This window comes from Saccopteryx leptura, chromosome X, assembly GCF_036850995.1.
Source record: "Saccopteryx leptura isolate mSacLep1 chromosome X, mSacLep1_pri_phased_curated, whole genome shotgun sequence".
NCBI classification, from domain to species: Eukaryota; Metazoa; Chordata; class Mammalia; order Chiroptera; family Emballonuridae; genus Saccopteryx; species Saccopteryx leptura.
Window position 1 is genome coordinate 25507187 of NC_089516.1, and position 23194 is coordinate 25530380.

Below are 23194 nucleotides of genomic sequence, written 5' to 3' on the forward strand. Positions count from 1 at the left end.
AGGACAGAAATTGCAGGTGAAAATGACAGTGGAGATCTTGGATGTGAGATGCAGAGTAAAATGAGATGCATGATCAAAGTCATAGAAATAAAAATTAAGTATAACTACAAAAAGGACATCCCCCATCCAAAAATGGAGGGCAGTCAAGTGATACAATGAGGGGAAATTGGGGGTTTATACCAGATGGTATTTCTTCTTGGTAAATTATGAGAAAAACTCATTTATAGGCAGGGATCCCAAGGTAGGTCCAGTTGTTTCTTGTCAACAGGGTCGTACGTTCTGCAGTGAGTATAAATCAGATTTCCTAAGGTTGGGTCAAATGAGGGAAATGGATGTATGGATGTTTCTTAGACATTGGGAACTTTTAAGATAATGAATTTTGTTTTCCACAGGAGACAGTCACCTGCATGGCTATCTTCCCTATTTTGAAAACTTCAAGCCCTGGACAGTTGGCTCAGTGGTAGAGCATCAGCCCAGTGTGTGGATGTCACAGGTTTGATTCCTGTTCAGGGCACAGAGGAGAAGCAACCATCTGCTTCTCCACTCCTCCACCCCTTTCTCCCCCCCCCCCCTCTGCAGCCCTGACTTGAACGGTTCCAGTGCACTAGCCCCAGGCACTGAGGAGCCTTGGCTTCAGGCACTAAAGATAGCTTGATTGCTACAGGCTCAGGTGGGTAGAGTGTCGGCCCCAGACAGGGGTTGCCGGATGGATCCCAGTCAGTCTGTCTATCTTCCCTCCTCTCAGTTGGAAAAGAAGAACAAAAAAAGAAACCAAAAACTTCACACCTTCCTTGCAAACCAACAAAAAACCCTTGAACGAAACCATCTAAAGCAGGGGTCCCCAAACTACGGCCCGTGGGTCGCATGTAGCGCCGCACTTCCGGAAGGGGCACCTCTTTCATTGGTGGTCAGTGAGAGGAGCATAGTTCCCATTGAAATACTGGTCAGTTTGTTGATTTAAATTTACTTGTTCTTTATTTTAAATATTGTATTTGTTCCTGTTTTTGGTTTTGTTTTGTTTTTTTACTTTAAAATAAGATATGTGCAGTGTGCATAGGGATTTGTTCATAGTATTTTTTTATAGTCCGGCCCTCCAACGGTCTGAGGGACAGTGAACTGGCCCCCTGTGTAAAAAGTTTGGGGACCCCTGCTCTAAAGCAATCCAATTCGACCTGTCTTAAGTGGATCAGATACAACCTGTAGGGAGCAGAATAAGTTCTGAAAAGTTACTTAATTTTTTTTTTTAGTAAATGATTAAGATATAAACTTATCAAATCTAATTATGTGCAACATTATCTTCTGATATGCTACCTTTAGAAACAGACAGACTAAATCATTTCCCATTCATTGGAGTCATGCTCCTCCTTTTCTACAAGACAACATTAGGCTCATTTCAATGCCTTAGGCTAAATAAAACAGCAAGTAAACTTTTTGACTATTTTATGAGATACTATACATTTTGTAATATTTAGACAAAGGTAGAGAAAAAAAATTAGAGTCTACAAAAGTTAAGTTCATTTATAATTACTGCATTCAGGAGTCATACCTGAGCAAGGCCTCAATGAGGTAGTAATGAGGTGGAAATGTGCCAGCAGACTGGCACTGGAGACAGCCTGGAAAAGGCAGCTCGAGAAGGTAATAACGAGGGGGAAAGCTTATTTCTCTCTCTTGGCTTACGGGCCTTTATTTTAAGATGTGCACCATTATTCTTTAAGTCAATGGGACGACGATGACAAAAAGAGCCTAGAGAGGCAGGGAGAGTAAGGAGGGTGGGAGGAAAGGGAAGGGACATAAAGAAAAGGGAGGATATGCCTGACCTGTGATGGCACAGTGGATAAAGCATCAACCTGGAATGCTGAGGTCACAGGTTCGAAACCCCAGGCTTGCTTGGTCAAGGCACATACAGAAAGCAACTATGATACTATCAGTTTATGCTTCCTGTTCCTCCCCTTCCCTCTCTCCCTCCTTCTCGCCTTCTCTCTCTCCTCCCTCATTCTGTAAAAAAATCAATAAATAAATCTTTAAACATAAATAAAAATTTTAAAAAGAAAAATCAAAAAAGAAAAGAGGATATATATGAACTTAAAATGGGTATAGAATAGCACCTCCCATATCTCTCTAAGGATTATGAGGATTCTATTAGTTCATATAACATGTACACCAGGGGTAGTCAACCTTTTTATACCTACTGCCCACTGTTGTATCTCTGTTAGTAGTAACATTTTCTAACCACCCACCGGTTCCACAGTAATGGTGATTTATAAAGTAGAGAAGTAACTTTACTTTATAAAATTTATAAAGCAGAGTTACAGCAAGTTAAAGCATATAGTAATAATTACTTACCAAGTATTTTATGTCGGATTTTTGCTAAGTTTGGCAGAATAAATCTTTATAAAACAACTTACTATAGTTAAATCTATCTTTTTATTTATACTGTGGTTGCTCTGCTATCGCCCACCATGGAAGCTGGAACGCCCACTAGTGGGCGGTAGGGACCAGTTTGACTACCACTGGTGTACACGTTGCATATAGTAAACAGTAATATGTCGCAGAATTATTTTTATTTACTGATAATGCCAAAGCAGATTAAGTTTCTTGTTCAATTGTATTCAATTAGCTTTGTGAAAACGTGGATGGAAATTGAAAAGAAGATAAGGCTGAGTCACCCAAATTTTCTCACCCATTCTACTTTGTTTAGCTTTGCAAACAAAAGTAACCAAGGAGAGGGCATACCTAAGCCCAGAAATACGTTTCCCTGGGGGACTCTGTCAGAGTTAAGAATTTTGAACCTCATGTATTAATTACTTGAGCCAAATAAATCACTGATTAAATTCAACCACCATTTTAAAAAGAATCAATGAGTCTCTATAAAATGTATACGTTTTCACCAAAAGGAGCAGGTCTATAATTTCTAAATTCCCATTCATAGTCTAGTTTTAATGAAAGTTACTTTCCCAAGAACTTTTCAAATTACTCTACTCAGCAAAATATTCTTTTAGAAAGAAATTCTAGCAAATCTGGCAATTCTAGCACATTTTATTCCCATGCTCTAACATATACAAAGCTATAATTTCTTGTATTTTTAGGTTTCTTACAATATCGCAATGGTGGAAAACTCCACTAAGAAAATTCCTTGTGTGGAAAGCATTAAATAGTACATAGAATCTGACCCAGTTATAGTGTCACTTTTCTGTATAAACAGTACAGAGTCTATTAAACACAAGTTTAAGTTAGCCAACTTAAAATAGATCATATGAAGAAGGTTGTGGAGTATGAATATATTTTTATAGAATGAGACTATAATAAAGGCATCTATGTAGAGTTTATAGTTCCTTAACATATTATCTAGAAAATCTTCCCAAATAGTGTATCTAGCAAATTTCATTCATTTTCCCAATTCTTTCAAAAGTTACATGTATAAACCTTTAATGAGCTTAATGACTGTTTATAACCATCAGTAGCCTTTGTAAAAGAGAACCTTACAGCCCTGGCCAATTGGCTAAGTGGTACATCTACTTCACCACCCCTCCACCTCCCCTTCTCTCTCTCTCTCTCTCTCTCTCTCTCTCTCTCTCTCTCTCTCTCTCTCTATTTTTCTCCCTCCTCCCCTCCCACAGCCATGACTCCACTGGTGAGGATGGCTCCGTGGAGCCTGCACCTCAAGTGCTAATAATAGCTCAGTTGTGAGCATGGTCCCAGATGGGCAGAGCATCAGCCCCAGACAGGGATTGCCAGGTGGATCCCAGTTGGGATGCATGTGGGAGTCTGTCCCTCTATCTCCCTTCCTCTCACATGGAAAAAAAAGAGAGAGAGAATCTTACAAGTAATTATATAATAAAAGTACAAATTACTATTATGGGAATCCCCATTCATGGAAAATCAACATATGTTAAACCTATAGTGTTCGAAAGGTATGTGTCTAATCACTAGATTGTACACTTGAAAATAATATTGTCTGTCAGGTGAAATTAATTTTTTAAATAATTAATTAAGAATTAAGTGAAAAAAACCATCTATAGAAATCACAATAACAGAACAGCAGCATATGAGAGTACCTAATACAGCTAACTGGGAACAATGAAACGGCTCTTGATGAAGGAGCAAAAAGACACTGTTAAATTTGAACAAACAAAGCCATGCTAGACTGTGCTGGCTGAAGAAATTCTTTGGCTTGTAGAACAGAGAGTAAATGTTGACAGACCTGTGAAGGAAATGGGCTCCGTGTGGGGTCAGAGGTGGTGACATAAGCAGCCTGTGTGTAGGCATAGCTCTTGAACCGAGGCTTGGGAGAGGAAGGAGTTCGTTCATAGCCCTGTGCTAGACTGACTGTGATCTGCAGAACGGGGTCAGGGAGGCGGACAGAGAAGAGCAGGAGACATCGTAAGTAACCCTGAAAGGACTGCTTCCAGAGACTACAAAAACCAATATGACATGAAAACAGTGAGATGAAAAAATGTAATTGTAAACACATTCAAAGTGCCATTAGAAACTAGTACACTCCAAGAATCCTGGTGCTCAGTGTCATATCGGAGGGCAGGTAATCAGGGAAGATATGGGCGTGGAACTCAACCACGAGGACTCGTACTGACACAAATCCAGCACCAAGACGGAATGGTGTTCTTCAAACTGGCAAGAACAGGCATCCGAATGCAATTTTCTCTGAACCCAGAGTAAACAACCAGAATTCATCAGCTCAATACCCTGAAAGGACTGAAGCTTTCATAAGCTAAATATAGAGCTAACTCAGTAGAGTGAGAAAATGAGGCCTAAAGTTTTCCACGCCTTCAGCAGAAACTTAGGTAACAGTGTTTTTATTGTTTGTGTCAAAAAAAGCAAAAGAAAATACCCCAAATGTCCACTGCTGGGACCCAGAACAAACCATGTAATGGAGCAATCCCACAGGACTCTCCACAGTAATACAGTACAATAAAAATCTTTCGCACATGTAGTCTCCAATTAATTCTTATTTAAACTAGTTTCCCTTAGCAAAAATGTTACCTGGAATAATCAAAATTTGCTACTGCATCAGCAGGTTGCTACTAAAAATAAGAAAATATTTTTCAATATAGTACTTGCCTTCATTCTTGCTCTAATTCTTTGCTCATTGCTCTACAGAAAATTGAGTGTGTATATGAGTCTAACTTTTATTTCATTGTATACAATGAAAATAAAATATATTCTGTGCTTCAAATGCTTATAATATGGTGCCTATCAATAGCACAGTATCTGAACAATGTTCTATGTTAACAATATTACGGTCCATGATATCAGATAAAATGTTAAAGATTTATGGTCAGTCTCTGCCTTACTCCCCACCGTTCCTTCCATATATATATACATATATGTGTGTATATATGTATGTATATGTTTATATATAGCATAATATATATACCCACATACTTATATATACACACATGCACACATATTATGCTATATATACAGATAATATGTTTGTGTGCATGCATGTATATAGATACACACATATATGCAATATATATGTATACACACAGTATCCTATATATACATATATGTGTGCATACATCCATAGATATAATAGATTTATATGCGCATGGGTATGATACCTAAAAATGCATATAAAATAGAAAACATCTTTGATAGTAGTTGTCCTTCTGACACTTTACCTGTTGAGAATAGTGCATTTGATGATGTAACTGAAAGCGTTCTTCTCTAGTGACTCTGGATGGCCTTGGCAACATTTCCACTTCCTGGATGGCTTCAATGCTCACTTGTTGAGGCAGAACTTGAAAGAGTGATGTGATGTACATTAAGATGGACTTCTTATCTGGATAAGTGGTGGCAACATCTGTAAGCACATTAACACCACACATCAATTTTTGGTTTCTATATTTGAATCTCTAAAAGGGGAATGAACACATCAATGTGACTGGAAGAAGACAGATTAATGAGCACTCGATTGGCCATGAATAGCCTCCAGAGACTAATTAGAACATGATAATCAGGCCTAAAATGTCCTTCCAATTTTGCAGACCAACGAGATGAGCACTAAAGTTCATTTCTTTTCTTTGTTCCCATAAAAACTTCATTCTGCAATACTTTTTCCTAAGTCAAATTGCCAATCTTGCCCATCGAAAAGAGAGTGGTTCTATTAAATAAGAAACAAAAATAAAAGATTACATCTCCCTTTTTATGGAAAGTTATATTAACATGTCAATTAAAATGGTGCATTGGTTAATTAAACAATTACACAAAAGAGCTTAAATGCTTTGGTTTCCAATAAAGAAAGCTTACACCAGGGGTCCCCAAACTACAGCCTGTGGACCACATGCGGCCCCCTGAGGCCATTTATCCGCCCCCACCGCACTTCCGGAAGGGGCACCTCTTTCATTGGTGGTCAGTGAGAGGAGCATAGTTCCCACTGAAATACTGGTCAGTTTGTTGATTTAAATTTACTTGTTCTTTATTTTAAATACTGTATTTGTTCCCGTTTTGTTTTTTTACTTTAAAATAAGATATGTGCAGTGTGCATAGGAATTTGTTCATAGTTATTTTTATAGTACAGCCCTCCAACGGTCTGAGGGACAGTGAACTGGCCCCCTGTGTAAAAAGTTTGGGGACCCCTGGCTTACACCTTTCTAATCAAATATGTGCCGGTTATGTATGTAAAAGGCAAAATATATCTGTGTTTTCACCACATATTTTCCCAATGAAAATAAAACAACTATATACCATATGTATCATGATTTGTAAAATATTCCTTAAGAATAATCAAAATATTTGTTTACAATACAGTGCATATGTTAAGGTCAGATGCTGTTCTCTGCAGAATTTAAGAATCAATATAAAAGTCCTTCACATTACGTTGATCTGACATTATGTCCTTTGCCACATCCAGGGAATGAAAGAAACCCAACATTTAAAGTCAATAATAATTTTCTAATAACACACACAATAAGTGGCAGCTCTTTCAAAAGGTTCTTTTGCTACTTGGCATTACAATTTACCCACTGAGCTCATTCCAGTGAACCAAGATGTAAAAATAATCCTTTATGTGAAGTGTATCATTAATCCCAGAAGTGTTAAAACATAAGTCCTGGTGGGAGGCCAAGGCAACTTTGCAGCAATGTGCCAGGAATTTCTTTTGCCATAAATTTATCTTAGCTTAGCTCTCATGAAAAGATCTGTTTTAAATTAAATATGTATTTTCTGGACAGGTGTTCTGATTATGAGTAAAAAAAAAATCTCAGTCCATTAGCATAAAAGGAGGTTGAACAGGTCACTTCGTCCATCCCTTTCTAAGTAGCAGGAACATGATTAATCAGAACAACTATTTTTAAAAGTATTTTTAAAGTTACAGAGGAGGTAAAAGTTAACTAATGGTCCTCGATCTGCTTCTATCCATAGTATAGTACAGTACTTCTCAATTTTTAATGTACACATGAATCACCTGGGGACTTTTAAAATCAGAATGTGATCAGTAGGTCAGGGGCGGAGCCTACGGCTCTGCATTTCCAACAAGCCCCAGGTGGTGACTTGAAGACCACACTTTGAAAAACCGGGTCAAAAAATTACAGGGAAGCAGACTGTCTGCAATACATCTACCGTTTCATTGTTTCACTCATTTTTTTTCAAAAGACACTTATTGGACACTTAAATGCACAAGGCTGAGAGGTACGGAGTTATACAATACATATGCTCTGCTCCTTATTAGAATTTAATTATTAAGCAACAGATGGTGAAGGTAATTTTTCACAAGTACTTTTTAAGGAAGAGCTTCAAAACTCTGTGCATGGGAGTTGCCTTTACAAAAAGATCGTACTGACTTAGCTCTGAAATTCCGAAGCCTAAAATTTTCCCTTTCATTTGATAACTGGTTTTCAAGTGTTCGTTGTATGGTGGAGTCTATAGTTCTTCACTCTATTTTGAAACTCTAAAATGTGTTCTTCCTTGTCACTAGCAACTAGTCAGTTGTATCTGTGATGTGTATAATTTAGAATTCTGTTTTGCCATGTATTAAATAAAAGATGCTGGGAAAAGGCATTGAATTAAAGAAAGTTGATCCAAGACTATTTACTGCTATACTATATAGTACATAGGTATGTGTACTTCTTCGGCTTCAAATATACGCCATGATTTAAAAAAATAAAGGTAAGAAATAGGTCAAGTAGTATGTCTACTGCCCCAAGCAAACGTCTAAAACTATAATGCATTTTTAACTACATGAAACATCTTGTGCGTAAGAGCAAACAGTCATAAACAGCAATCATTATAATAAACATGCACTATGTGAGCAAACTGCTGGCACGTTTGTCGCAATCTCCTACCATCCTATCTGGGGAGCTGAATGGGGGGTCCAGCTGTATGGGTAGGTATAATCCCATATTTCTTTGTTTTTAAAGAAAAGAATTTATATAATCTAAAATATGTTGAATTCCTGGAATAGATATTTACTAAAGACTTAAAATTTTTGATAGATCATCCAGGAGATGATTAAGATAGAGAATTCATAGATTCTGCTCACAAGCTGGACTAATAAAATAACGAAGAACAAAAATACGAAGTAATTGCATTGTGGAACAGAATGTAAAATGTGTTTCTCTGAGTGGCATGTTCAGCGCTTTAATATGTTCAGAAAAAGGAAGAAATTATATACTATTGGGGGACCAGAATATTCTTTACGAATAGGAAAATGAAATAAGCATGTATAAGATTTCATTAGCTGGATATGAAAAAAAAAATTGAAAAAGGTTTTCCAGGTAGTGGGAAAGCATGAGCAAAAGTAAAGAACTAGAACCTGACCAGGTGGTGGCACAGTAGATGGAGCGCTGGCCTGGGACACTGCGGACGCAGGTTCAAAACCCCAAAGTCACCAGCTTGAGTGCAGACTCATCCAGCTTAAGTGAGAGCTCACCAGTTTGAGTGTGGGATCATAAACATGACCCTAAGGTCACTGGCTTGAGCCAAGGCCACTGGCTTGCACAAGGGGTCACTGGCGTGGCTGTAGCCCCCCTCCCCAGTCAAGGCACATATGAGAAAGCAATCAATGAACAACTAAGGTGCCAGAACTACGAGTTGATGCCTCTCATCTCTTTCCCTTCTTGTCTGTCTGTCTGTGTATGTGTCTCTTTCTGTCTGGCTTAAAAAAAAAGGACAGAAGTAGAGAGACAGATTAGGCATAGCCCTTTGGATGCCTTAGCCACAAAGAGGAAGAAAGTGAATAGTACGATTACAGGGGTAGACTGTGTATGAAACTCAGAGATAATCGACAGTAAACTGAAAACGCTGGCCGTAATTCAGTAGGTTTGAGAATAACCACTTTGGAAAAAGAGTGTGATACCATTGAAGTTTTTGTCAAGTAAAACTGTTATGTGCAGAATGGATTCGTGGAAAAAAATGGAGAGAAGTTAGAGTCAAGAACCCAATCCAGACAGGAAGTGTTAGATAACTAAAACAGGCTGTGTAATGAAAACAAGGGGAAGCATGATGGAATGCTAAGATAGGTTCAAAATGACTTCATTCCATTTTCAGATCATTCCACAGTCGCTGGAAATTCCCATATACAAAATTCTGTCCTAAGCCCTGAAGGTACAAAGATTAATAAACTGAGGATATGGCCCTGGCCAGTTGGCTCAGTGGTAGAGCATCGGCCTGGCGTGCGGGGGACCCGGGTTCGATTCCCGGCCAGGGCACATAGGAGAAGCGCCCATTTGCTTCTCCACCCCCACCCCCTCCTTCCTCTCTGTCTCTCTCTTCCCCTCCCGCAGCCAAGGCTCCATTGGAGCAAAGATGGCCCGGGCGCTGGGGATGGCTCCTTGGCCTCTGCCCCAGGTGCTAGAGTGGCTTTGGTCGCAGCAGAGCAACGCCCCGGAGGGGCAGAGCATCGCCCCCTGGTGGGCAGAGCCTTGCCCCTGGTGGGCGTGCCAGGTGGATCCCGGTCAGGCGCATGCGGGAGTCTGTCTGTCTCTCCCCGTTTCCAGCTTCAGGGAAATAAATAAATAAATAAACAAACAAAAAAACAAACAAACCGAGGATAAAATGGAGGAGGAGGACAGAGGGGGAAAAACTGCCTGTTCTGTAGCCATAGAAACACGTAGCCACCAACACAATTTTCAACCTCATTTAATCATTTTACAAGTACCTCCCTATGCAGTCCTGATCATGCTTCCCCATGTGGCATCCCTTCCCTACTGAAAGTCTGTCAGTCAGGAGTGAACTCACTCCAATGAACAAAATTCTGAATGCAAAACCTATTAGTGGCAAAATGGCACCAGGTGTCACTGGCAGAGTTAGACTTTGGTTCAAAAATCTTAGTACTTGAGTTCTGGTTAAGGAAGAATTCAGAGGCAAAACTCAAATACAACCAAAAGTTTATTTAGAAAGTCACAGACCTAGAAGTGAGTCATGGAAGAAGTGAGCCAACTGGGCTGTGTGGGCTCAGGAAATAAGTTACAGAGGCAAAAGCAGAGTCTTTGTAACTTAGGGAAAAGAAAGGAAGAGAGAACGTACCTGGGGGAAGGGAGAGGGGGAATGAGAAGGGAAAAAGCACGGGTGCGCTACAGAAAGAGAAAGAGCACTCACTGGGTCCTCCATCCTGAGAGGTGTTTGTTTGTTTGTTTAGTGAGAGCAGGGGAGGCAGAGAGACAAACTCCCACGTGCACGGCAAACTGAATCCACCCGGCAAGTCCACTAGGGCGCAATGCTCTGTCTATCTGGGGCCCTTGCTCTGTTGCAACCAGAGCCATATTTTTAGTACCTGAGGCAGAGGCCATGGAGGCATCCTAAGTGCCCAGGGCCAACTCGCTTTAATCAAGCCATGGCTGCAGGATGGGAGGAGAAGAGGGGGGGGGGGAGAAGAGAAGGGAGGAGGGGAAAAGCAGATAGTTCCTTCTTCCGTGTGCCCCGACCAGGAATCAAACCCAGGACATCCACACACCAGGTCGATGCTCTACCACTGAGCCAACTGGCCAAGGCCCTGAGAGTTTTTATCTGCTCTCTAAAGGCAGGGATATCAGGGGAGGTCCCAAGGGTGGATGTCAGTGGAACATTCTCAGCTTTCCAGGTGTGCTCTTTCAGGGTCCTGTTCTCTACTGACTGGTCAGCACCAGGGCAGGGGCTCATGAGTTACAGCAACTGACCCTGGTGTAAGCCATGGTGTTGTCCCACTCAGCCTTGCTGCTTTTCTGGGCCTACAGCTGAAATAAGACTGAGTCCTACATGTTACCTCTCATTTGACCAAAAGTCTAACTCTGTGGTCATCAGGCCCAAGGCTTTGTTCTTAAGATTACTGATGCTAATCACAACCTCACTGGCCTGAGGGATCAATGCTGAAGGGTCATGCAAGGGCTCAGGTGCTCATGGGAGTCCTATGAGGCTATTCTCCAGCCTCCTTGTTCCTCTTCTTAAGGGGGCTTACCACAGGACTAGCAATGTGGTAGAGGAGAAAAGTCTGGGGCGGTCCTAGCCGGCTGCCCAGCAATATGAAAGGTCAGGAGGTCTAAACCACATGATCAGCATTATACTAAAGGAGAAAAGGTCACCCTGGGAGCAAGGTTGCCTGGGGCTGTTCTTGGCACCTGGGGCTTTCTACCCTGGTGACAATCCATAACTGTCTTATCTTTCCTACCGGGCTCAGGCCTGTCTAACTGACTACTGCAAACCAATTAACAATGGGTCTCACCTGAATCACCACCATGCTTCTAAAGTTGACATCAACCTACAACTCTTGAATATTCAGAGATCATGTCTCTGGGTTTCCCACAAAGCCTAGAACACCCTATTTTGAGAGACGGTGGTTGACTAGTACAGTTTCCTCTTATTTAAGTAAGCGAAACTCAACTTTGTGTTCTTGTTTCAAATATTCAGTAAAAGTTGCACCATTTGATAAAATTCAAGTAATGAAATTCACTTGTAAATTTCAACTTATTTATGGAAATGTATTGGGGGAGCATGTGACAGAGTGAAAGAATGAACAATTCTCAATTTAAAGATTTGGATTTTTAAAAATCTGTGCCTAAATATTTATATCTATAAAGAAATGCCCTTATCATCACATTTACTTCTCTTTCCTCATCTTTGAAATAAAAATCAGAGTCCCAATCTCACCATCGTGTTGGGAAGGTCAAATGCAATAATAACGTTTAGAAAAGACTGTACATTATATTAAACCTTGATATTATTGCTATATTGCAACTTTTGTTGTTATCAATACCAAAGCAGACATGAACAGTTAGATAGACATGAGTACATCAAGGACAACAGGTCAGGTACAGAAGGTCACCACAATGGGAAGCCCCAGGTTCCTAGCAATGGGCACAACTGAGACAACAAGGACCTCGCCCCCAGGGTGACGTTTCCTCTCCTAGCATAATGCTGGTCATGCACTTTAGACCCCTGACCTTTCATATCACTGGTCATGAGGTTCAGACCCTCCTCGACCTTACTCCTCTAGCATGTCACTAGTCAAGGGGGTTAGACTCCCTTAGAAGGGGAATGAGCAAGAGGGCAGGACAACAGCCCTTAAGCATGAAGCCCCCAGGACAATGAGGATCTGACCCACATCAAATACATCTAAGACCTCAGTTGTATTTCAGCTCCAGGCCCAGACAAGCAGCAAAAACAGAAAAAAATGCCATGGCTGGCCCTGGCCAGTTGGATCAGTGGTAGAGCATCGGCCTGGCGTGCAGGAGTCCCGGGTTCAATTCCCAGCCAGTGCACACAGGAGAAGCGCCCATCTGCTTCTCCCCCCCCCCTCCTTCCTCTCTGTCTCTCTCTCTTCCTCTCCCGCAGCCAAGGCTCCAATGGAGCTGAGGATGGCTCTAGGGCCTCTGCCTCAGGCGCTAGAATGGCTCTGGTTGCAACAGAGCAACGCCCCAGATGGGCAGAGCATCGCCCCCTGGTGGGCATGCCGGGTGGATCCCGGTTGGGCGCATGCGGGAGTCTGTCTGACTGCCTCCCTGTTTCCAACTTCAGAAAAATACAAAAAAAAAAAAAAAATGCCATGGCTGACCTCAAAACCCCAAGATCGCCAGCTTGAGCATGGGGTCGCTGCCTTGAGCATGGGACCATGGTCAGTGGCTTGAGCAAGGGGTCAGTAGCTTAACAGGAGCCCTCTGGTCAAGGCATGTATTAGAAGTAATCAATGGACAACTAAAGTGCCACAACTAAGAGTGTTTGTCTGTCTGTCTCTCTCTCACTTGCACAGAAAAAAGATTAAATACAGATTATGTAAATTTGATGTGAAATGTAAGAACTAATGACAATACAAAAAAAGGTATTTATCATACAAAAAAAGAATTCAGGCCATTCCTAATGGTTTAATAGAGAATTAGAAATGATGGGATACCAGTATATAACTGTATATGAATATTACAAAGCCATTCAAAATGCTGTTTTTGAAGAATACTTGACAATATCTGAAAATAAATTCTTTATACTATAACATCAAAAGAGCAGGATGGGGTAATTTCTGTAAACTATAATAATATTATGGAAAACACTAGGGAAACATACTTTAAAAAATTAGTGAAATAGGTATGCTGGTGAGATTACAAATTCTTTTCTTGTTTTCCTTCGTCCAATCTGTATTTTCCACACTCTTTTTTCAGCTATTTTCTCACTAATTTATAATTGGATAATATAGTCTATATTATAATAAAAATAACTGTAAAGGTAAAAAAGAAACAATAAAATAAAGTTATACAAAGTTTTCTGCAGTATTCCTTCAGAAAAAGAAAAAAGTCAATGCAAATGAGTTTGTTAGGAAACTGGTGCCTTCAATAAAACCATTCTTATCTTGAGCAATCAACGTCCAGAAAGTCTGATTACCAGCTGCCAGCACAGCCCTGAAACACCTCTGGAAAATCTAAACAAGAGGCTCCACCTTGGAAACCTCAGGTCAGCTTTCTGCCAGGAGAAAGGCAGGAATTGAAATGGCTGATTACAATGCATACCATGTGTAATCAGCAAGAAGCTGGATTTCAAAGATAACACGCATCAATGTGCACTCAGACAGTTCGGTCAGCCTTGTAAGGGTTTTAGTTTAAAAAATTAAAAAGAGAGTCATGTGGAAACCACGAGCAGAATAAATCTGAATCATTTCCCACAGAATGTGTACTGCATTAGGAACAAAACCATAAAAACACTGTAACTAAATTCCCGTTGGGGAGAGAAGGAGAACAGGAGGAGAACTGGGAAGCAGAGACTTGTGTTCACAAACCAGACGCGGTCAGATAGCCTTAAATATGAAAATGTGAACAAATGCATGTAGATATAATAAAAAAACTCATCTTTGCCAAAATAAATAGAGATATAAAATTCTAAAGATCTTATTGTTGGAAGCAAAGTGAGTTATCATTTGAGGCTTACAAATAAGAAAATTATGTTTTAATGTCATTGGCTCTCTAAGCACTAGAGTTTGCAAATTGTAGACAATATCATAGCAATGGACTAATTCATTAAAGTATTAGATCGTTTTCTTTTTTTTTTTCCTTAAGTGAGAAGTGGGGAGGTAGAGAGACAGGTTCCCGCATGTGCCCCAGCTTGGATCCACCTGGCAAGCCCTCTATGGGGTAATGCTCTGCCCATCTGGAGCCATTGCTCTGTTGCTAGGCAACTAAGCTATTTTAGCACCTGAGGCAAGGTCATGGCACCATCCTCAGTGCCCGGGGCCAACTTGCTCCAACCAAGCAAGGAGTGGAAAACAAAGAGAGAGAGAAGGGACAGGGGGAGGTGTGGAGAAGCAGATGGTTGCTTCTCCTGTGTGCCCTGACTGGGAACCAAACCCAGGATGTCCATACGCTGAGCCAAGGCTGTACCACTGAGCCAACCTGCCAGTGCCAGATTATTATTTCAAATATTGATATTTTTCATCTAGCACTACATTCTACAGATATGTATTTTCCATTTACAAGTCAATGTACACATTGGATATAATACATTCTAGTAAGAAGTAAGTTGCACAGGTTCTGTCAAGTTAAATTCTTTAACATTCTACAAGACATGTTCTGCCTTCACAAAATTAAGTGCTTCTTAATTAAGTCATTCCATAATTTTAGCATTTCACTCACGATCTAAGTTGCTTTTTATCGTCTAGTAACAATGCTTCTCATTAAAGGTCTATAAAATGTACTAATGAAAATAATTTGTATTATAAAGATGACTCAGTTTTATTGTAAAATTAATTATACAAAACAAGGGCTTTTATTTATCCATAAGAAACACTAAACAATTTTATCTTTTAAACATCCAATTATTCTAGTCAATATGTGCTTGATGTAGATAACATAAAACTGCATCATCTTGATACAAGTAGAAAAGACTGTTCAAAATACATGATGCTTACCTAGGGCTGAAAAAAGAAAAACAAACACAAAAAAGGAGACTTCAAATATAGTAGCAACTAGGTTCAACTTTCTGGCTATTAACCAAACAATGCTATATGTATGTATGCAAACCAATACCACATATTCAAGCCAATAAATAAATAAAGGTGATGTTATGGATACTGAAAAGTATTAAACTGACAATAGGAAACACTGAAAACACAGTTACAAACATTTATTGAGTTACTACTTTGTGCCAGGCTGTATTCTAGTCTTTGAGGATACAGTGGTCAATAAATGAGCCCAGAGATCAATAAATGAGTCCAGAAATCTGTTCTTAGGGAACTAATGGAGAAACAAAATTACAAATAAATAATTTCAAAATCCTCAATTTAGCATTTGCCCATTTATCCCTATCATCTAGTTCTTTCTGGTTCCTTGTATAAAAAATTTCCTTCCACAAATGCATTATCTTTGGGAGACTTTGGGGAGGGGTGCTGTGGGGAATTAAATAGGTGTGGGGACTCTACTGATAATACTAAACATTCTTTTTTTTTAGGTGAGAGGAGGGGAGATAGTAAGGCAGACTTCTGCATGCACCCCAGGGACCCGTCCAGCAACCCCATCTGTGGCCGATGCTGGAGTACTGAGCTATTTTTAGTACCTGAGGCAGATGCTCCAAGCAAGCTATCCTCAGTGTCCAGGGCCACACTCAAACCAGTCAAGCCACTGGCTATGAGAGGGAATGAGGGAGAGAAAGAAGAGAGGGAGGAGGATGAGAGGGAAGGGGGAGAAGCAGATGGTCATTTCTCCTGTGTGCCTTAACTGGGAACTGAACCCAGGATGTCCATATACTGGACTGACACTTTATCCACTGAGCCACCAACCTGGGACAATACCAAACATTCTCATAGTGCTTGAGAACAAATGCACAGAAGCCTGTGGGTAAAAGTCAATTAAACGGAAATTCTCCACTAATCCTAACTTTACAAGTGTCAAAGAAATTACAAGTTTTTTTAAACCAAGCATCAAATGTCTTCTGTGTGCAGCTCACCAGAGTGAAGTGTTCTGTCTTAAAATTTTCAATTCCAAAATGCAACTGATTTCCAAAATTCTCTTTTCCAGCTACTCATTGAATTTGTACCCCATTAAAATTTATTTTCAAAAACATCTCTGACCATTTAAACCCTCAGAACAACATTTCAGCGCATGTCCTCAACAACCAGGAGAATAGGAGCCAGCTTGACCTAACAAATACAAGTCAGTCAGGCAGTGTGGGAGCTTTTTGATAGGAAAACATTTGCACTGTCTGACAATTCGCTCTACATGCCCATTGTGGGAAGGACTATTGGAGTTGCCATTTGAGAGAGAAGTACTTTGGCTCAGTGACATTTAACTCTGCTTCCTTAATTGTCACCTGCTGTTTTTGCGTTTTGCTTTTGAGCTAACCAAATTGACTTCTTTTCCATCCTACTGCTAGAATAAGTGCAGTAAGCTTCCTAAGTAAATGCAGTATTCGTTTTACTAACACAAAACATTCTACTTCTACCCGCTCATTCTCTACAGGGTTAGCAATGATAGCTGATAAACAATGATGTCAGAATGGAGATGTTCATTTCATTTGACACCAGTTTCATTGGTTAATTATGGTGTACCATAATTTACTAATTTGCTGGTGCTTCGGGATTTGGAAATATTCCTGATGGGGAAAGGTCTGTCCCAGAGCAACTCTCTCAATGAAAAGAGCTTAAGGCAGAAATTGTATCTAAGAGCAATCATTTTTATAACAACAATTATCAAAATGTACTCACTCCATATCAAAGAGCTTAGCCTGCTGAATCAAACATAACTTGAGCAAATCATGGCTCTGCCCTTTATAGGTAAGAGATTGTGGTAAAATTAATTTCCCTACGTCCCAGTTGTAATCTGTAAAATGAGTCATTTTAACATCACACAAATAGCTAGTGATGCTGCTTGAGAGGGAAGATAAATACAAAACAAAATGCTCAATACATATCATCTATAATTTGTCATGACTGTTTGAAATTGGCACCTAATAATGATTTGTGAGTTTGCCAACATTTACACATTCATCAAATATCTGAGGGTTAAGAGAGGTTTAAGAGATGACCCCAACTCACTAGGGAAAGCATCAGTCGGGAATTAGAATGGCTCCATCTCCTAACTACTAGGGCAGAACCTGGGAGACTGTGGGACCAGCCTGAAGGAAAACAGCCCGGAGGTAAGTCTCTCAGACACTCATAAATAAACATTTCTAAACAGAACATTTATTATGGGAGAGCGATGTCAGCATCCTGTCAGAGATGATGGATGGGGCAGCACCAGGTACCATTTGCAACAGCAGAAGAAGGGGAGAAGTGCGTAACCAAACACCACCACAAACACACGTCACAAACTGCAAGATAACTGGTGGCGAAAGGCTTCTCTTGAAGGAATCCCCAGTTTTGCAAAATTCTAGATAAAAACTGGACACACTGACCAAACAGCATCTTAGTTTCGAAGTGCAATTTCTAAGCCCCAGTAGAAGCACACTGATGAAACACAAAACAAGAGGCAAGCTTTACTGCACTCTTCAACCGGACAGAGACACATGCTCCTTCTGACGGTACTACTGGATTAACATTTAATCTGAATATGAGTTTGGGGTTTGTAGCTTCCACCAACGTCATGGGGGGTTCTCAATTATACACACAAATGGATGATAAATAACTTTTAATATGAGAGATACAAATTAGAACTTTGCAAAAGTGAAAATAATCGAATGATGGAGAAAGGTACAAGTCAAAAGGGAATGAGCATCATTAATCATATAAGAAGCAAATATTAAGACACTGGTTAGAGTAACTTTCAATACAAGAGAACATAATCAATGATGTTGAAAGGCACAGAACATAACTCAAGTGGTTAATTTGCAGAGAAACTTCACATACTACATAAGAAAAGAGGGTACTTTCAGTAAGAGAATTTGATGCATTTGTGTGTGTTGTAAAATATTTCATGAATGGAGGCATAAGGTGGAGAAAAAAAACATGTTTAAGTCAGACAGAAAAAGACAAATACCATATGATTTCACTTATATGTGAAATATAAACAACAAAATAAAATAAAAAGAGACTCCTAGTTACAGAGCACAAACTGATGGTTGACGGAGGTGATGCGGGTTGGGGTAGGGTGAGAAGGTGAAGGGACTGAGAAGCACAGATTGGGAGTTACAGAACAGTCACGGGATGTACAGTGCAGCCCAGGGAATGCGGTCAGTAACACTGTAATAACTGTGTATGGGCCCCAGTGGGGACCGGAAATATAAGGGGAGACTACTATGCAAAGTGCATGACTGTCCATCCACTATGCTGTACATCTGAAACTCATACAGAATAATACAGAATGTCAACTGCAATTTTAAAAATTTAATAATTAAAATAATAAAAAATAAAAGGACATGGAAAGTCCCCTCTGAAGCCCCAAAGTGCCTGCCCTCGTACTTAGCTCAGAATATGGTGTAGACCTCATTTTACCGTTTTGTTTCTGACTCTCTCCTGTATGTGGGGTTCACATACATATGTATATAGTAATATTGGGTCACTTCCTCTTATCACTATCTCATGTCTATCTGAGTATTATACCAGCCCAAAGAACCTTGATGATACAGGATCCTCCCCTTCAGTATGCTGGTCAAAACTGTTCTCCAAAAGAAAAACAGAAAACAAAGAAACAAGCAGAACAGCCACAAAATCCCTAATGTATAGTGTTTGCCAATTCGCATGGTGTAAATCCTCTGAACACGGGTGATTTCAAGTTACCAAATAGTTTGACAACATGTTGACATAGTTCCTGAATATTTAACGATCTGCTCCCATAAATCTGTATGATCTCGCTCCAGCACACCACGGCACCTATTAAGAACGTTGCTCCCTTGCTTTTCCATCCTTTTCCATTTCTTCATTCCCCTTCACAATGAAACATCTCCAATATTTCAGCTGTACCTCCTCTCCTACCCCCTGCTCTTTTTATTCAACCCCTTTCCTTAGTGTCAGTGTGTGCCAGGCACTGTTCCAGACGCTGGGAATAACAGCACTGGACAAAGCAATGCCCCGGCCTTCACAGAGTTTAGATTTTGGTTGAAACATAGACAATAACTAAAAACCAATCTCCTGGTTCTCAGATTCCATATGCTATAGAGAACAATAAAACGAGTAGGGAACCGGTGCGGTCAATCTTGGAAAGAGGATGAGCTCAGAAGGCTTCTCTGGGTAATACTGGACTGGAGAACCGGCTTCCGCCTCTCTACTCCATTAACAGCTACAATGTTGCCAAGCCTAATGAATGTTTCTCCTACTATTTCCATCTTCCTCTGTAGCACCCAGTAGCGCTTTTTCATTCTTTATTTTTCTTACATTTTTGGACACTATAGTTTTCAGGTTTTATACCTATCTCGCCACATTCTCAGGCTCCCTTTTTGTCTCAGACTATTTAAAGGATATGCAGTTTTGGAAAGCCCTGGCCGGATAGCTCAACTGGTGGCATCGTCCTGGAGCACAGGGACATTGTGAAAAGACTTAGGTTGGATCTGGGTTTTCTCTAGCTACACTCATTCTTCCCTAGTGATGTCACCCACTGTTCCCTCACTCTTCCTCTCCTTCTCTTCAATATTGCCTATATTCTAATGATTCCCAAATACCTGTCTCCAGCTGAGACCTCTCCCCTCAGGAGATACCTCAAATTTGTTCTGTAAAAAAATGAGGCTCAGTTCCCTTCAAAACCATCAGTCTCCCCATTAGTCACCATCTTCGAACGTAGTAACAACTTTCTTGCATTGTGTCAGGCTGGAAACTTAGGAACTGACCTTGATTTCCCTTTTTTCTGCATCCCCTCTTTTTTTTCTTTTTTGGACTCTAATGATTGGATTTTTTTATATTCTAAATTTTAAATTACTTATAAAAAGATGGAGCGCTTCACAAATCTGTGCGTCATCCTTGAGCAGGGGCCATGCTAAATCTTCTGTGTATCCTTCGGATCAGAGTTTATGTGCTGCCGAAGCGATCCATTAACAAGCCCTGTCTTTTCTGCCTCTAAAGAAATGCATGCATCCACTTATCTTCACGTTCACCATTACTACTTTTCCCAAAACATGATCCTTGTGTTCCGGGACCATTCCATTCACTTTCAATCCATTCTGTATTCAACAGCTAGAATTATCTTTTTAACACAAATTAAATTGTAATGCTCTCCTACTTAAAACCCCTCAAAAGTTTCTCATTTATTAGAGTAATTCCAAACTTCTTCCATTCCCTAAGATACTATATGACCCAATCCTGCACACTGAGCTATGGCACGCTAACTGCCTATCTCTTTATGGCCCACTACCTTTCAGATAAGATTGGCCTTATTTGTTTGTTTGTTCATTTGTTTGTTTTTTGACAAAGACAGAGAGAGAGTCAGAGAGAAGGCCAGAGAGGGACAGACAGGAAAGGAGAGAGATGAGAAGCATCAATTCTTCGTTGCAGCTCCACAGTTGTTCACTGATTGCTTTCTCATATGGGCCTTGACTGGGGGGCTGCCGCAGAGCAAGTGACCCCTTGCTCAAGCCAGCGACATTAGCTAAAGCCAGCAACTTGGGCTTCAAGCCAGCAACCCCTTGTTCAAACTGGTGAGCCTCCTCTCAAGCCTGATGAGCTCATGTCAAGTCAATAACCTCAGGGTTTGCTTGACCTGTGGTGGCGCAGTGGATCAAGTGTCGACCTGGAATGCTGAGGTCACTGGTTCAAAACCCTGGGCTTGCCTGGTCAAGGCACATATGGGAGTTGATGCTTCCTGCTCCTCCCCCCTTCTCTCTCTCTCTCTCTTCTCTAAAATGAAGAAATAAATAAAAAACAATTTTAAAAAATCTTCAAAAAAAAATAATAACCTCAGGGTTTCAAATCTGGGTCCTCTGCATCCCAATCCAACATTCTATCCACTGCGCCACCGCCTGGTCAGGCTGTTTGTTTGCTTTTTAATCTGAAATAACACAGGCCCTTTTGCACCTCTTGGTTTTTACACTTGCTATTCTCTTTACCTGCGGCATTTTCCCCATCTTTTTCCACTTTTGATTCATGCTTCTCCACTAGGTTTTAGCCTATATGGCATCTCTCCAGACGTGCCTTTCTTAATCACCCTATGTTAAGAAGCCAACTCCCTTTTCCATTATTTCACATCGCCTTATTTCCTTTATATTATTTGTCACAAATTAATTAGTATTATACTTATTTATTCCTTTCCTATTGTCTCCCTGCAATACTATAAGCTACACAGGGAAGGAACCTCCTCTGAATTGTTTTACTACTCTGTATTTGTTAAATGAGTAAATAAATGAATGAACAAATAATTAAGGCTGCAGAGAATAAAGCTGCACTTCAGTGACCTGAACACAGAAAAAGACTCATGATGAAAACTGACCAGTGAATGGAGGGGAAGAGAACACTATAACAAAGAGGAACGAGCGGTGTGTATCTCCCTCCAAAATTATGTGAAAGAGGTTTGGCTTAATATTCCATTACCTGTCAACGAGCATCAATTACATCCAAGGAATTCTATTATGTTTTACCATTTACCCTTCAACACTCTCTTACGAGCTAAGAATATTGTACAAGGTCATATAAATAGTAAATGATAGATTACACCAGAAAATAAGAGACTCCTGAGTTGCCATCCCTTTGTGATATTGAGCAAGTTCAAATAGACTGAGCCATGACTTCTATTGTATCGCAGGAGTTTTTCTTTGATCACACTCTCAAAAATAAGGCTTGATTTGTATAACAACTCTAGCTTTAGCAAGTGCTCCGATTTTTTTTTTCAGTAGTAGAGAAAGAAGCATTTATTTCTAAATGAAAGAGCATTAGCGAGTTAATAAAGAAACCTATAAGAGATCATGACAAAGTACATTTTTAATTCAGATGGAAAATACTTCAGCTCATACTCCATGCACAGGAAAACTAATGTTTTATTCATTGTTTCTAAGCTTTGGCATAGACTCTACAAAACAGCACAGTGTTCTGCATAGAATAGCTGTTCCAAAAATGACTGATATCGACAGAAAAATCTGTTCAAGTCCTCTTTGAAACTTCTTAAGACTTGGATGAAGGAGATTCCTCAGAAATTTTTGTACTAAGTGTCTGAATACATGGAAGGCTGGAAGAGCTGAGCAAGCAAAAGGCTCGCCATCTCATTAACACTATGACTAGTGGTTTTAGGAACCTCCTGCATAATTACAATTCTAAGAGCAGTTATTTAAAATGAGATATGAAAATGAGAATGGGTTTCTGTTAAAAAACAAAGGAACTGATCAGGAGGTGGTGCAGTGGATAGAGCCTAGGACTGGGATGAGGAAGACCCTAGTTCAAAACTCTGAGGTCGCGGGCTTGAGCGCAGGGTCATTGGCTTGAGCATGGGATCATAGACATGACACCATGGTTGCTAGCTTGAGCCTAAAGGTCGCTGGCTTGAAGCCCAAGGTCACTGGCTTGAGCAAGGGGTCACTCCTCTGCTCTAGCCCCCCCCATCAAGGCACATATGAGAAAGCAGTCAAGGAACAACTAAAGGAGCCGCAATGAAGAACTGATGCTTCTCATCTCTCTCCGTTCCTGTCTGTCTGTCCCTATCTGTCCCTCTCTCTGACTCTCTCTCTGTCTCTGTCACAAAAAAAGAAAAAAATTAGGCAGGATAAACACATGTATAAACAATTAATAAGGTCCCTTATATAACTGCTGTGTGTGAATGTGAATGTCTTATTTGAGAAGCGATCCGTTTTGACCAGAGATCAGTAACATCAAAGAGGCAGAGAGGGGGAAAGGCTTTACTTCTTACTTCTATTTTCTCCATTAGATGTTTGTTTTTCC

General features: G+C 40.2%; 1 protein-coding gene and 1 non-coding gene across 7 annotated transcripts in view; both read right to left on the reverse strand.

Moving 5' to 3' along the window:
- DMD (dystrophin) overlaps positions 1-23194 on the reverse strand; it is a 1890745-nt gene that overhangs the window by 1764648 nt on the left and 102903 nt on the right. For 5 of the 6 annotated variants that reach the window (XM_066356825.1, XM_066356822.1, XM_066356823.1 and 2 more), the window contains exons 4-5: positions 5643-5824; positions 4202-4333 (exon numbers count right to left, since the gene is read on the reverse strand). In XM_066356825.1, the coding sequence (XP_066212922.1) occupies positions 4202-4333; positions 5643-5824 (314 nt within the window). The remainder of the gene's footprint in view (positions 1-4201; positions 4334-5642; positions 5825-23194) is intronic. The other variant, XM_066356826.1, reaches the window with a different exon arrangement.
- Positions 20257-20360, reverse strand: LOC136386604 (U6 spliceosomal RNA). The gene has a single exon (XR_010747973.1). It is a non-coding gene; the product is annotated as a U6 spliceosomal RNA (small nuclear RNA).